General features: G+C 41.5%; 1 protein-coding gene across 1 annotated transcript in view; it reads right to left on the reverse strand.

The window, feature by feature from the left end:
* Positions 1-15579, reverse strand: part of AMBRA1 (autophagy and beclin 1 regulator 1) — a 183767-nt gene that overhangs the window by 30894 nt on the left and 137294 nt on the right. The window contains exons 13-14 of the mRNA XM_007946546.1: positions 3766-3954; positions 2767-2921 (exon numbers count right to left, since the gene is read on the reverse strand). Of these exons, the coding sequence (XP_007944737.1) occupies positions 2767-2921; positions 3766-3954 (344 nt within the window). The remainder of the gene's footprint in view (positions 1-2766; positions 2922-3765; positions 3955-15579) is intronic.

Consider the following 15579-nt stretch of genomic DNA (forward strand, 5'->3'; position numbering starts at 1 on the left):
CGGTAGGGTAACAAGGGAACGTGTTCAGTGCAGATCAGTGAGTAAGCACAAGCCCGCCTTGTTTCAGTGCCTATGCTTAAACTGCCCCCTGGCTGACCATAGAGAACACCATAGAGAAGGGGAATTCTGGGTAAAGAAGCTCTGAGACACTCCCACTACCCACAAAAGCACTTCTTCAAGGACAGAGCTCAACATTACTGATGGAGACACCCATCTACACTTACCTGCGCAAAGAGAGATGCTCTACTGTCCCATTAAACCCTCACCCCCTGCTCTCAGATAAAAATTCATTTCTTGCCTTAAATCCAAAAAAGGCTGGTGTCTTCCCTTCCACCAGTGACTGAATTCAGGGACATTTGCTGAATGTTTTGGCGCCTTGGATGTTAGGGGCAACCAAGACCTAGAAAACCAGAAACCTTTCTATATAGGGGTTTAAAGTCAGACTAGGTGGACAGCAGATTGAGCAAAACCTTGTTGAGATGCCTTGATCCTGTTAGGTAAGAGGCAACCCTTTCCAAACAGGAACATTCTAGTTACTACAGTTCTCGCTTGTAAGCAGCAGATGGTAGCTACTAAGAATGCAAAAAGCCTCATTGGAAGGCCTGAGAAACAGTGCTTGTCATGAGGCTCTAGGCAGCTGGCTACTTTCTCTGAGCCCCTTAGCAGGACAGCAGTGGACTAAGTCGATTACCACATATTCTCAGCAGACTTCTCCGACTGCATTCCTGCACTAACAGCCACATATGCGACAATAAGGTCTTAGCATCTTGGCTTCCTTTCTGTAGCTGTTTCCCCTTAGCCAGAGGTTTCTGGTTACTTATGGAAAATAGGAACCTTGCTAGGAGGGAGGACAGGCAGGCCATCCCCAGGAGTTGGGCAGAAGCCCTGGCTTCCAGAAGAGGCTGGAGATGTCCATTAGTATTGCCAACATCAGATCCTGTCTCTTAAAGATTATAAACAATTATTTTATAATTAGGCAGGAAGGGTTAGAAGAACAGCTATTGGGACCAGGGTTTCTAGGTGGTGGAAAGCAGACACCAGGTACTTTATCATCGAAATCTACTTAAGATCAAGTAAAAGAAGACTGTTTTAACTAAAACTCAACCTCCATACTCAAATATCTACATAAGAAAACAGGCTTGATGAATTCCCCACTAAGTCTTCTTCTAGTCACTCAATGTCAGATATTTCCAGAGTCATACAGCATTCAAGAATCAGACCATTCCTTTCACTAAAATGTCAAGAGCAGAGGATTCTTTGTTTCTGCCCCTTTCAGAGGCTCAGCGAGACAGAGGCCACCCATCACTGATTCTGCTAATGACTACCTACAAATGCTGAGGACACTTTTCTTGAGATTTTAATTTATCCAGTTTGTACTAGATATCAGCTTCCCTATTAGGTACTAGAATTTCATAAAGATAAAACAGACACAGTGCCTGTCTCAAGGAACTCACAGTCCAGGAGAGGAGGCCGACGTGGAAACAAGTAATTGCAGCAGGGTGTGACAAGTGTTTAGCATGTACCAGGTATAGTGGTAGCACAAAGAAGGAGCGATCAATTCCGTTAAGGAAGGTTTCACACAAGGGGGAGAGCTTGACAGGCAGTTGGGGACGGGGGAGAGAGGGGCATTCCAGGTAAAGGCACCCTGGCATGAAAGAGCCTTGTCAAATTCAGGGAGCTTGGAAAGTGGTTCACTGTAGCTGGATGGAGGGTACCTGTGGGAGACAGGAGGGAGAAGAAGCAGGAGAGGCAAAAGCAGACGTCATCAAGCCACCCACTTCCTATCACTTTGCATATAATGGATCTCATTTCTAGATTTTTCTTTAAAACAATTCTTTCCCATTCAGGCATTCAACAAGCATCCACATGCACAGCACTAAATGAGGTACCACCGGGAATATGCCCCTAAGGAGTTTCTACTGAACCTAATTGGGTAGATTAAACATACACACAACACAACTAAAGAAAACACAAAGGAACATATAAACAAGTGCATAAAACTATAAATGGCACAGGCTGCACAAAGTACTAAGGGAATTCACAGGTTCTTAGCTTGAGACAGAGCTTAAATACCATCTAATTAGAGGCTGTTCAAATGTTCAACTCCCCTTGACAAAATCCTGGCCAAATGAGCCCCCACGGGATGTGGAAAGCTCAGTCAGGCACGCTAGTCTGACTGAGTCCAGAAAGCCGCTAACTACACAAAGCCCAGAAGGCTTTTATGGCAATATGAGAAAGGTACTCCTCAGACAAGAGAGGATCTTAAACAGGACCTTTTCTCTGCTGGTGAAATAGATAGGCCGATTAAGAGCCCAGCAGCTGCCCAAAGCCATCATCTTCTATCATGATTACAACCCACAGGAAAGAACATTGCATGGAATACTATCTTTTTATGGCTTGCAGCCTCAAAAAAAAAAAAGAAGAAGAAGAAGAAGAAAAAGGGGAGAGAGGGTTTTAAATAATAAAATATCTCATAGAGTCCCTTGTGTACCTCTAGAACACAGGATTCATGCTGAGGTAAGGAAGTGTCTAGTTTATTCTTTATCCAAGGACACTCTAAGGCCTCGGGGAAGCCCTTGCCATTTACCAGTCTAGAGCTTCACAAAATGAAGCCTGTCGATCACAGACGGGCTGGACTGGAGTCCTTTCTTCCTCCTGAGACCATGATATTCTGCTATTGGCTGAGAGATCACACCGGTGCCCTTCATTGCCCTGCCAAGCCTAGGAGAGTCACCATACAGCAGAGACACAAGCGGTGGCACTCACCCTCATGGAGGTCTCACCACCATGGGCCTGCTGCAGCCTGAAGACCTGGGCCACCATGTGCTCTGTGGAGGGGTGCAAGAGGATCCTTCTCGAGGCTAAGCCCACCATTACATATCGGCCCATTGGGGACAGGCTTACAGAAATGGCGTTGGGACCTGAGGGCCAAAAGAACAGAGACACATTTTCCAGAGTTCTTGTCATTTCTAGGAAACGACTTTTAGTCTTTTCTCTTTTCCTCCAGTTTTCATATTCTGGTCATCCTAGGGTTACCTCATAGGACTGTAGTGAGGAGTACCATGGGAAGGTATATAATGCACTGAGTACAGTGTTTGGCTTAGAGAAAGTATTTAATAAATGTTAACCACTGTTACCATATAATCACATTTTTAAAAAATGGTACCATACTGTAAATGCTATTTTGAAATCTACTTTTTTCACTTAATATATTATGAACACTTTCTATCATTAAATATTCTTCTACAAAAACGTTTTAAGGGCCAAATGGTATTCTACCCTACGACTGAACCATGACTTAATTAAGCAATTCTTTGCAGTTTGACCTTTCTCTCTATTAATGAATAACGGTATTGTGAACATCCTTGTATGCAAATCTTTGTACAGTTTTATGATCAATGTCTTAGAAGTAAGATTACTAGATTAGAAAGCACATATTTTGGGGGCTTTTAATACACAGTGCCAGGCTGCCTTGAAGTGTATGAGTGTGCCCATTTTCCTAAGCCTGTGACCAAAGCTCCTCCCTTATTCCTGGCCATCATATCAGGAGGTGGCTGGTGATGCAATGGTGGTAGGAAGAACCCTTATTCTGAGATTCTTTTCCAGTGCCACCAGCCAGGACTCCTGCAGAATAGTCTTCCTCTGGTCTGTGTCCCCTGAAGCCAGGCAGTACATGACCACGAATCCCACCATGCCTCACCTAGGAATGCCCATGCCAATGCACCAGCATCCCTTGATCTCTATGTTGGGGTTCCTATCCCTTACCAAATCGTTTGGTATAGAGCATTTCACCCAGGTTATGGGGAGCCAGGGAGTACACTGCCAGGATGCCTTCATCAGGAAAGCCCCTTTGGCTGCTAGGGATGAATGCTGCCAGAAGCTGGCCATCTGCAGAAATGTCACAGCTGGCATCATTGTAGATCTTGCAGTTCTGCACCAGCACATTCACAGAGGCTGCAAAGACAGAGAAAGAAAAGAGGATAAGAAAGTGCAATATTGATATTATGAGAAATTCTGGAGCCAAGAAATTCTGAGGCCTCCTCCGGAGCCTGAACCTTTTTCTCAAGAAATGCCGAAGGCTGCACTGTCAATCAAACTAAAACATCATGCAACGAGAAACACAAGAGGAGGGAAAGATATGTCTTCTCAGGCATACAGGGTGAACATTTGTATCAGGTAGATACACTTCTTAGAACGATCACTCATGGGAGAACAGAAGGGCAGTATTTGCACAGAGACATAGCTCAGGGGGCAGGAATACATGGTAAAGAAGGACACAGGGAAGAGGTAACTCCAGGGAAGAAAGCTATCACAATGTGGGGTATTGTAATCAATGTCATGAAATAAAACGTGTATCAACTGCTGTACGGAAAATGAATTTGCTCTGTAAACTTTCACCCAAATCATAATAAAAAAATATTAAAAAAAAAAAAGATATGTCTCCTGTACCACTTCAATAGGAAACTATAACCAAAGTTCGCACTTAGAAAACATCATTTGAGAGATTAGAAAAGGAAAAAGTTATCAAAATTGTTCCTGAAGAGCTACTCAACAGCTGTTATTGCCCAAAAGATCAAAACAAAGATGAATGAAATGCAAACCCACTGATTCCAAGAAAAAGGTGACACAAGTAGAACTTCCTTGATGCGGGAATCCTACTCTGTATCTTCTATGTGACTTTGGAGAAGGAAGTCATTTCACAAATTTGTGTCTTCCTTTCACAGTTAAGAGAACTGGAAAATGTGGAGACTTCCCTCTTCTGAACATCTCCTTCCTAACCCTAATCCCTACTCCACAAAGCCCAGCCCTAGCTGGATGGCTGGGTTCTTTCCATTTCTCACTATGCTGTTTGCTTTATCCATTTCTTAAGCCAATGTCCACAGGCAGCCCCAGTCTGCATTTAGCAGTTACTGGGAATAAAACAATGAGTCAGCCAGGTGGCAAGCTCAGTACAAAGGAAAGGGGGACTCGGGGCAAAAGACTATTGGTGGGGAGAATCTACTCCACATGGTGGGACTAATGAGATACTAGCCAGCACTGGGGCTGTGCCTGCGTGGCCCATCTTAGTTTTCATCTGAGTCCCTCTCCAAGACCCGTTGTGCACTTCCCTGCCAGGAGGAAGTGGTTTACTCTTAATGTGAATCTGGAACAAGAGGGCCCACAGCATGGGCACAGGCAGAACAGCACAACACATTCAAAAAGACCAACCTCTGGGCCTCATACGCTGTTGACTGTTGACGCTCTCTCTTAACTGAAAGAGATGACTTAGATGCACATTGCCAGAGTTGTGGTTAAATACACACACACACACACACACACACTCAATTGCCTTCCCTGATTCCAAGTGATCTACCTCAGAAAGCCAAAAGACAGAACTTGGGATGTTAAAGGCAAGTTTATGCAAGAAATCACCTTAAGAAAACAAAACAAAGGATTGCTTTTGGGTAGGAGGCTTCTAGGGTTGGAGAGTTAGAGTGATGAATGAAAACTCTATATTCACTACTCATTTCCCTGTGTGTTGCTAATGAAGCCACAGGGATGACAGAGCAGATCAAAAAAGACAGCAGAACACATTGATTGGGCTGTTGTGCCAACTCTGGAGGGCTAACACCTACAGCACCATCATGCATAACACTGAGGAGGGACCACAAGGATGGCTCTGTTTGCTAACGAATAAAATAATGACATGCAAATACTCACTGCTATCACCATTAGGCCTCAGTACTGCTCAACTTCCAACCCACCATCTGCTCTAGTCTGCATGACTAGATTTATCTAGTTAGCCCTGAACCATCTGGTTTTTATTCTAGGTCCCAAGCCTTTACCAAAAAACCAAACCAAACCAACAAACAAAAAAAGACATTCATCTCTTCTTCTTTCCCTGAATTAACACGTGATTCCAGGTGGGGATATAAAACCAGAGGAATTAGTATGGAACTTCAGGAGTGAGCCCATTTTTGTTTCCACCTTCAAAGTTGGCACAACCCTCAGAAAGATAAAAGAAACTGACAATTTTATACTGTAACCACCAAAGGCAAGGGGAGAAAGTAATCATAAATTTTCAGTAGGACATGAAAGTAAGTAGAGAAGGAGATGGGACTCTGTAGAGTTTAAGACTGTTTTTATCTATATTTAACATTTCAAAAAAGAATACTGGATATTCTATTAAATACTTTGCTGTTACCTAGATCTAGCTCATGTGTGTTAACATGTAATACAGTAAAGAATGAGTCTCTAAAGACAGCCCCCCCAACATCAAGAAAGCATTTAACCACTTACTGCCCTAATAATTTCTAAAGGGGGTGGGGGTGGCAGATTGGGAAAAGAGTACAAGTAAAATTTTCCTTCTGGATAGTTTGGCACAAAAAAAATGAAAACGTTGTGAGACAACTTCAACAAGAACTGGCTGATAGCCTCAACAAGCTCTCTATAGTACAGTCTTCGCTGGCAGGTAACACATATTAGCACATGATTTTAGAAGATGAGACACAGGATTTAAAGAAGAAATTAGATCAAATCAGGTGTCAGTTGGAAGACGCACAGGTTCGACATACAACAGAGGCAGTACAATGTGCTGAGAAGATGCAAGAAAATTTGAAAAAGTCTAATTTAAAGCTGTATAGAAAATAACTTGAGTATTTATAAAACAAATAAGCAATGTATTATATCAGTTATTATAATGAACGACAACAAAAAATCAAACCCACTGCTGTTGAGTCAATTCTGACTCATAGTGATCTTGTAGGACACAGCAGAACTGCCCCATAAGGTTTCCAAGGCTGTAATCTTTACAGAAGCAAACCATTACATCTTTCTCCCACACAGCGAGTGGCTAGTGGGTTCGAATCAATGAACTATGGGTTAGCAGCTGAGTGCTTAACCACTGTGCCACCATGGCTCCTAGTTTGACTCTGTGCCCCTTAAAAATACTGGGCATACAGACAACAAGCATTTTGTCAGCCTCAAATCCAAACCACCATGTTTGTGTCTATATTATAATGATTCCAAGTCAATGGGCATCTCCCAAACTTTGCCCCACCCTCCAATTTCGCTCAGAGAGTGTTGTGCAAATGAAAAGGAAATGCTGGGAATTATACCAGAGCTTCTCCAGCAGCATGCTCAGTTCCAGAAATCTTGCAGCCAGTGATCTGGGATCTCAATTCCACCCTAATGAAGGGCATGTGGTAGGCATAGAGAGATCCACTAGGTAGAGTTTTGAGATCATGTGTTTACAATTTCATTTTTATTTCAAAGTTCCAATTAGCAACTTACATTTGTTGCTCATTGTTTATTAATTTCCCATGTGGAACAGAAATGCTCACTTACAATGGTGAGTGGTCACTGTTTCAATTCACTTGTGTGGCTGACATTTTGATGAGTTGGTTTATACAAAGGGAGATTTCTTGGATTTATGTGTTTTCTTGGACTGCAGGAAAGCAATGTATTAATGGGCAAGGGCAATTCATTCTTTTTGGATCCAACAATAATATAAGCAGAGAAAAAGGTAAAATGAAATACAGCTAAGACACTGTGGCAATCCACACACCATTGGAAATCTTTGTTCTGCTCCAAGACTTAGCATAGAGGTTCTCAAACTTTAGCAGACATCAAGATCACCTGGGCAGCTTATGAAAACACAGAGTGCTGGGTGAGGCCTGAGAATTTACATTTCCAGGTGTTGCTGATGCCTTGTCCAACAGGCCCTGGTCCCTGAGCTGTGGCTTCAGCAACTGCCCTGCACTTCAAAGCAAAACAAAACATGGGCAAAGATGATGGGGACAGCTAGCTGGGCAGCTAAGAATGAAAAGGCAGGCTAAGAAATAAAGGATTTTCAAATCAAAACTGCTTACAAGCTTCAGGGCAGCTCCAGGGGGAGAAAAAAGATGCAGGAGACAGCAGGAAGCCATGTTCCAGACTCTGCAATGTAATCTCCTCCTAATTATAAATGATTTCCAAGTGAAAATGCCCTCGCAAGGAATGGGAGGGGTTAGAAATACTGATGCCTGGAGAAGCAGATGGCTCTGCCTTCCTATCAGCTCCATAAATTATAAACAAACACCTTGTACAAAGATCGATGTGTAGCCTGTTGCTGGCTGGCCAAATGAGACCATGGGAGTGATTAGCAATTGCAGTGCTTCTGCAAATGTATTAGATGCAGATCTGGAAAACCCAAAGGGGTTTAAATCAGCAGGAAAATTTCCTCCTGGCTCTATGTGGGCCCCTCAGATTTCAGAGTAAGACCTCCTGCACAGAACTCCAGATGACACTGTAAACACTCCCCGAAGACCCCAGTCACTACATCCTGAGGCAGTGGCTTGCCCCATACCACTCACCCACTAGGTCTTAAGGCCTGTTCTGGCAGGACACCATGATGACTACTGCCACTCACTGAAAAAGTTTATTCTTCAAAATCACAGTGAATCTAATAAGCTACTTTTTTTTTTTTTTTTTCCATGAAAAGGGTTTCAAAAGTAGGTATGCCTATCTATGGGCCTTATTAACACACTTCTGAACTCTTTAGAGAGAATAATTCATTCTGTACTCAAAGTGAGAGAAACAGGTGGCAAGTATCCTTAGCCTAACTGCAGAAAGGGATCACATGCAATTCAGGTAAGTCAGATGACCAGCAACATGGCGGTTACTGAATCCATGAGTAAAGCTCAGGGCCCGTGGTTCCCAGGTGCGGCCTGAACTAAAGTCAGAGGCTCTCCTCTGCTAGAAAGCAGGCAACTTACAGAAATGAATCCTATGTCAAAACAGATTCCCAACTTATTCTGCTGACAAGAGAATCTATTAAACTCTAACTAGACTTTATTCAAACCAATCAGGAAACACTAAGTGCTAGTGACAGGAACCTCGGGTAAAAGTGACTGTCATTCTAGGTGGCAGCTTCTTGGAAAAGAACATTGGCTATTATCTGGTATGTTCCTTGGAATGCAGATTTCTCCCAAGGCCAAAACTCTAATAGGGTAGTTAAAAACCACAGAAATCTAATAATACAAATGACTTAAATGAGGGAGAAAGGTAAGCCCTAACCAACTGGGTTCAGCTGGCTGCACATACGCTTTCTGATCTTATGAAACAAGATCCATGTTCAAGAGATGGAACAAAGAACATAGAACAACAAATACAAAGGAGAATGACAGGAAACTATAGTCAGATTGAGTTGAGGCTTATCAGAAAATATTACAGACAACCAAAAACCCCTTCTAAGCTATGCCAGCAGCAGATCCAGTGCCTGTATTCTTTTGGATTTGTTTTTGTTCTTATTTTTCTATCAAGGAAAATGATCTCCAACTGGGTAGAAACAGCATGCTTAAGAGGGATAAGAACCCATTACAGATAAGGCAACATGTTAAGAGAGCTACAGCTCCTTTCAAGGAATACCACTCTCCAGAGCATGAAAATATGCACAAGCAGTCCAAGGCAGGAATGAGACCAATTCTAATGGTGGCTTTAAAAATTTTATTTTTCATTTTTAAAATTGTGATTTGGGTGAAAGTTTACAGAGCAAATTGGTTTTCCATTCAATAACTCATACATATTTTTGTTTTGTGACAATCACTGTAATCCCCATAACGTAACAGCACTCTCCCCACTTCCTCCCTGTTTACCGTTTCCCTTTGTCCTTCTTTCCTATCCCTTCCTGCCTTCTGAGCTTGATCCCTGGGCAAGTGCTGCCCCTCTGCCCTTTTTATTGTGATTTGGGTGACATTTTACAGAGCAGATTTGTCTTCCATTCAACAGGTCATACACTTTTTGTTTCATGAAACTAAACACTGCCCTTTTGATCTCATATGGTTGATTTCTATTACAAGTGCATACCTTGCTGGTATTATTGTTCCCCATATAGGCTTGTCTATCGTTTGGCTAAAAGTTGAACCATGGGAGTGAGTTCAGTTCCAGGCTTAAGGGCCACAGACTCAGGGGTTCCATCAGTCTCTATCAAACCAGTAAGCTTGGTCTTTTTTATGATTTTGAGTTTTGTTCTACATTTTTCTCCCATTCTATCCAGGACTTCTCACTGTGATCCCTTTCACCACAGTCAGCAGTGGTAGCTAGGTACCATCTCATTGTTCTGGTGTTAGGATTGTGGACACTAGGGTTGACATGCTTCATTAGTCCGTTGGACTAATTATTATTTCCTTGCATCTTTTTTTCTTCACATTCCTTTGCTCCAAACAGGGAGAGACCAAAAAATAGTTGCACCTTACATAGCTACTCACAAGCTTTTAAAACCCCAGTTACTACTTACCAAAGTAGGATATTCAACACTATCTTTGTAGACTGTTATGCCAATTGACCTTAGTGTTCCCCAAAACTATGGTCCTGAGCCCTCAAACCCAGTGACTCATTTCCTCAAGATATTTGGTTATGGCTGAGAAGTTGTAAGTTTGCTCCCTGTACGATCAACTATATTCATGGATCTATTTGCAGCACATATAAATACACAGGTAGAAATATCCTCTGTCAAACCTATTTATATTTGTGGTTATAGTCCCATTTGCTTTCCCACCCTGTTTAGCTTGAACCTCTATTCTATCCACTTGAAGATTATTGTTACTATAAGGCTTATGTACATTATAATATTTACTTTTGTTGCCTTTAACTCTTGTGTTCCTCCCACTGTCTTCCTCTGCCTTGAACATTTTGTGCTGACCTCCCCCTTAATCCAAATTGCCTTTCCCTTCACTCAAATTAATACAGTCCACCTTTAGTTAGTGATTTGTCTCTAAGAATTTGTAGGTAAGTAAGAACAGGTGCATATGGTTCTTATTAAGCTTTACTTTAGTATAAGGAGGAGGAGCTCTGGTAGCACAGTGCCTAAGGTATCTGAGTTAACCAGAAGGTTGGTGGTTCAAAACCACCAGCCTCTCTCTGTGGAAGGAAGATGAGATAATCTACTTCTGTAAAGATACACTACTAACCCAGTGGGGGGTAACCATGAGTTGGAATCAGCTCAATGGCAGTGGGTATAGGTGTTTTTGATTTTAGCACAAGAAGGAGCTCTCGGCATGCCATGGTGAAAACATTCAGCTGCTGCCATAAAGCTTTACAGCTTTGGAAACCCTATGAGGCAGTTCTAATCTGTCCTATAGGTTGCTAAGAGTGGAATCAACTTGATGACAGTGGGGGGGGGGGTAGGGTTAGGGCAAGAAAGAAGCCCTGGTGGTACAATGGTTAACACACTCAGCTAACGACCAAAAAGTCAGCCGTTTGAACCCACCAGCCACTCTGCAGGGGAAAGATGTGGCAGTACACTTCTGTAAAGCCTTGGAAACCATATGAGGCAGTTCTACTCTGTCCTACCTATCAGGTTGCTATGAGTCGGTATCCGCTCAAAGGCAGTGAGTGGGTGCAAGAAAAGGCTCAAAGCCTTTTCAATGATTTAACAGTTGCACATACAGCAAGTGAAGGTGATTGTGATGAAGAATTCATTGTGAGCAGCGGTTGGTTCAATAGTTTCAAAGTGAAGGCAAATTTACATAATGTTAAAGAGTAAGTAGGAATTTTCCATGAAATTGTACATCTGTAACCCCAGGACTGCCTGTATCCCAGGGTACTAAAAACGTGGGCAGATGTGACTTCAGAATTATGACTATTTTCTCAAAACATCATGGTGCAATCTCCAAGAACCATAAATGATGACAAAAATAGCTAACATTTATCAAACAATTTACTACAGCAAATGTCAGGGACTGTTCAGAGTGCTTGACATGTATCAACTCATTTACTCTTCATAACTATCCTGTGAGATTAGATGATAGACTCTCCATTTCATAGGCAAGGAAACTAAGGTGTACAGAGATTAAGTAACCAACATCACACTGCTACAGGTGGCTGAGCTGGAATCTGAAAGGACAGTGTTGCTCAAGAGATGATGCACTTAACCATTATAAGACCGTTGACAGAATTAAAGAACTACCTCTCTGTTTTTGTTACCTAGTGCCGCTCTGACAGGAATATACCACAAATGGGATGGCTTGAACAAACAGGAGTTTATTCTCTCACAGTTTGGAGGCTTTAAGTTCGAGTTGAAAGTGCCAGGTTCTAGGGGCTGGGTGAAAGCCCCTCAACCTTGGGCTTCAGCTCTGCCTCCTGTTCCTAGCCCACTGAAGTTAGAGGCTTTTCTTCACTCAGACAGCTGCTGAGACTAACAAGCCCAAGGTTGACAAGTAAAAAGGCACAGTCCCGATGTTACCAAACCACACGGCAGGCCATTAATTCAAGTCCACTGAAAGTCCCAAGGTTGGCAGAGCATGGCAGGCTACTGAAAGGTATACTCAGCAACATGCAGGGTTCAAGTGTGCCATAAGCTAGAGACTGTTCCCCAAAGCTTCTCCTTATATACAGGAAGCAGACCACATCCCTAAGGCAGCTACTCAACTGGTACTCACCATGGAGTTGATTACCAGTCTCATCATGGAGAACACTACATCCAGCTGCCCAGCCACTCAAACAGGCCCAGCCAAGTTGACACACAAACTTAACTACCACACTCTCCTTATGCTTGCAAAAAAAAAAAAAAAAATCAAGACCAGACTTATAAAGGATAAAAAGTATAAGTAATTCAAATACTATTTAAAAGAAAAATTCTTACATTTATAACACAAGCATAACATTTATACCAAAACTCAGAGGTTTTATAAAAAAGAAGAGCACAGATCCATCTTACTTATGAATATCAATGGAAAAATTATAAGCAAATTTACCAAGCAAAATTAAAAGAATTTCAACTTCCATTATTGATAATAAAAAAAAACCTCTCAATAAAAAAGGAATCAATAGACATTCCTTAAAATGATAAACTAGTTCTAGCTCAATCCAAAAGCCATCAATATGCTTAATGGGAAAAAGCTGGATGGACGTTTTTTCACAAAAGTTAGGAACACGATGACGATGCCCACTATCACTATTTTTGACATTATTCTGATGGTTAATAGTCTATGCATTTACATAAGAGGATGAGACCCACAGGGGTGAAAAGAGGAATGGAGGAAGTAAAATTATCACTATTTCCAGATGACTTATCTAGAAAATCCATGAGATTTAACTGAATATTGACTATAATTAGTACAGAAATTGAGTAAGATAGTAAGATTAAAAAAAAAAAAAAATCACAAAAGAAATTAAGAAAGGTATACAATCTATATGGAGAAAACTCAAAAACATTCCTAAGAACACAAGAGATGAAGATCAGAGCTCTCAGTATGGGATAAGCAAAGCATTAATGAAGAGCAAGAACAAGGTGGGTGGTCTTCATTTCCTGATCTCAGAATCTACTATATAGCCACAGTAGTCAGAATAGCTTGGTACTGGTACCATGACAGACACATGGATCACTGGAACAGAATGGAGAACTCAGAAATAGATCCATTCATCTATGGTCAGCTGATCTTTGACAAAGGGCCGAAACTCAGTAAAACTGGGATGAGATTGTCTCTTTAACAAACAGTGCTGGCAAAACTGGATATCCATTTGCAGAAAAATGGATCAAGATTCATACCTTACACCATAAACAAAAACTAACTCCACGTGGATCAAAGACTTAAGTGTAAACCCCAAAGCTATAAAGTTCATTAGAAAAAAAAAAAAAAAAAAAAACTGGGACAAACTTAGGAGCCTTAATATATGGATTTAATAGATTATCAAACAAGTAAAAATGCACAAACAGCATAAGACAAACTAGATGACTGGGACCTTCTAAAAATTAAATTCTTATGCACATCAAAAGACCTCTCCAAAAGAGTAAAGAGAGAACCTACAGATTGGGAAAAAATACTCAGCATGACAAGGGACTTATCTCTAAAATGTATAGAAAACATATTTCAACATCAAAAAGACAAACAATCCAATTAAAAAATGGGTGTAAGACATGGACACTTCTCCAAAGAAGATATTAAGGCAGCCAACAAACACATGAAGAAGTTTTGCAATCATTAACCATTGTTGTTGTTAGGTGCCGTCGAGTTGTCTCAGACTCACAGCAACCATATGTACAACAGAACGAAACACTACCTGGTCCTGTGCCAGCCTCATGATCCCTGCTGTACCTAAACCTATTGTTACAGCCATCATGTTAATCCACCTGCTGAGGAGGGCCTTCCCCTTTTTTGTTGACCATCCAGTTTATCAAGCATGACATCCTTCTCCAGGGAATGGTCCCTTCTGACAACGACCAAAGTAGGTCAAACAAAGTCTGGCCATTCTTGCCTCCAAGCCGGCTGCACTTTCTCCAGGACAGATTTATTAGTTCTTTTAGCAGTCTATAGTATTTTTGGTATTCTTCACCAACACCACAACTCAAAATCATCAACTCTTCTTTGGTCTTCCTTATTCATTGCCAGCATATGAGGCAAATGAAAATAATATGGCTTGGGTTAGGCGCACCTTAGTCTTCAAGGAGACATCTTTGCTCTTCAGCACTGGAAAGAAATTGCAGCAGATTTGCCCAATGAAATACACCTTCTGATGTGCTGACTGTTGTTTCCATTGATGCTGACTGTAGGACCAAGTAATATGAAGTCTTTGACAACTTCAGTCTTTTCTCCACTTATTGTAATGCTGCTTAATGGTCCAGTTGTGAGGATTTTTGTTTTCTTTATATTGAGATGTAATCCATACTGCAGACTGTAGTCTTCAATCTTCATCAGTATTTGCTTCAAGTCATCCTCACTTTCAGCAAGCAAAGTTGTGTCATCTGCATATCACAGGTTGTTAATGAGCCTTTCCCCAATCCTAAGGCCACGTTCTTCCTCATACAGCCCAGCTTCTCGGATTATTTGTTCAGCATACAGGTTAAGTATGGTGAAAGGATACAACCCTGATGCACTCCTTTCCTGATTTTAAACCATGCAGTATCCCCTTGTTCTGTTCGAACGACAGTCTGGTCTATGTACAGGTCCCGTATGAGTACAATTAAGTTCTGAAATTCCCATTCTTCTCAATGTTATCCATAATTTGTTATGATCCACACAATCAAATGCTTTTGCATAGTCACTAAAACAAGTCAACATCTTTCTGGTATCTTTGCTTTCAGCCAAGGCCCCTCTGACATCAGCTATGATATCCCTCACTCCACATCCTCTTCTGAATCCAGCTTGCATTTCTGGAAGTTCTCTGTCATTATACTGCTGCAACCTTTTTTGAATTATCTTCAGTAAGATTTTACTTGCTTGTGGTATTTTCGATAATTTCCACATTCTGTGGAATTACCTTTCTTTGCAATGGGTACCAACATGGATCTCTTCAAGTCATTTGTCTTCCAAATCTCTTGGCACAGTCGAGTGACTGCATCTAGTGTGGCATCCATTTGTTGTAACATCTCAATGGGTATTCTGTCAGTTCCTGGAGTGTTGTTTTTTTGCCAGTTCCTTCAGTGCAGCTTTGACTTCTTCCTTCAGTACCATTGGTTCTTGATCATATGTCACCCCCTGAAATGGATGAACACCAATCAATTCTTTTTGGTACAGTGACTCTGTGTATTCCTTTAATCTTCTTTTGATGTTCCCTGCATCACTGAATATATTGCCCATACAATCTTTCAATATTGCAACTCAAGGCTTAAGTTTTTTCTTC

This window comes from Orycteropus afer, unplaced genomic scaffold, assembly GCF_000298275.1.
Source record: "Orycteropus afer afer isolate SDZICR_OR568_19922 unplaced genomic scaffold, OryAfe1.0 scaffold00165, whole genome shotgun sequence".
NCBI classification, from domain to species: Eukaryota; Metazoa; Chordata; class Mammalia; order Tubulidentata; family Orycteropodidae; genus Orycteropus; species Orycteropus afer.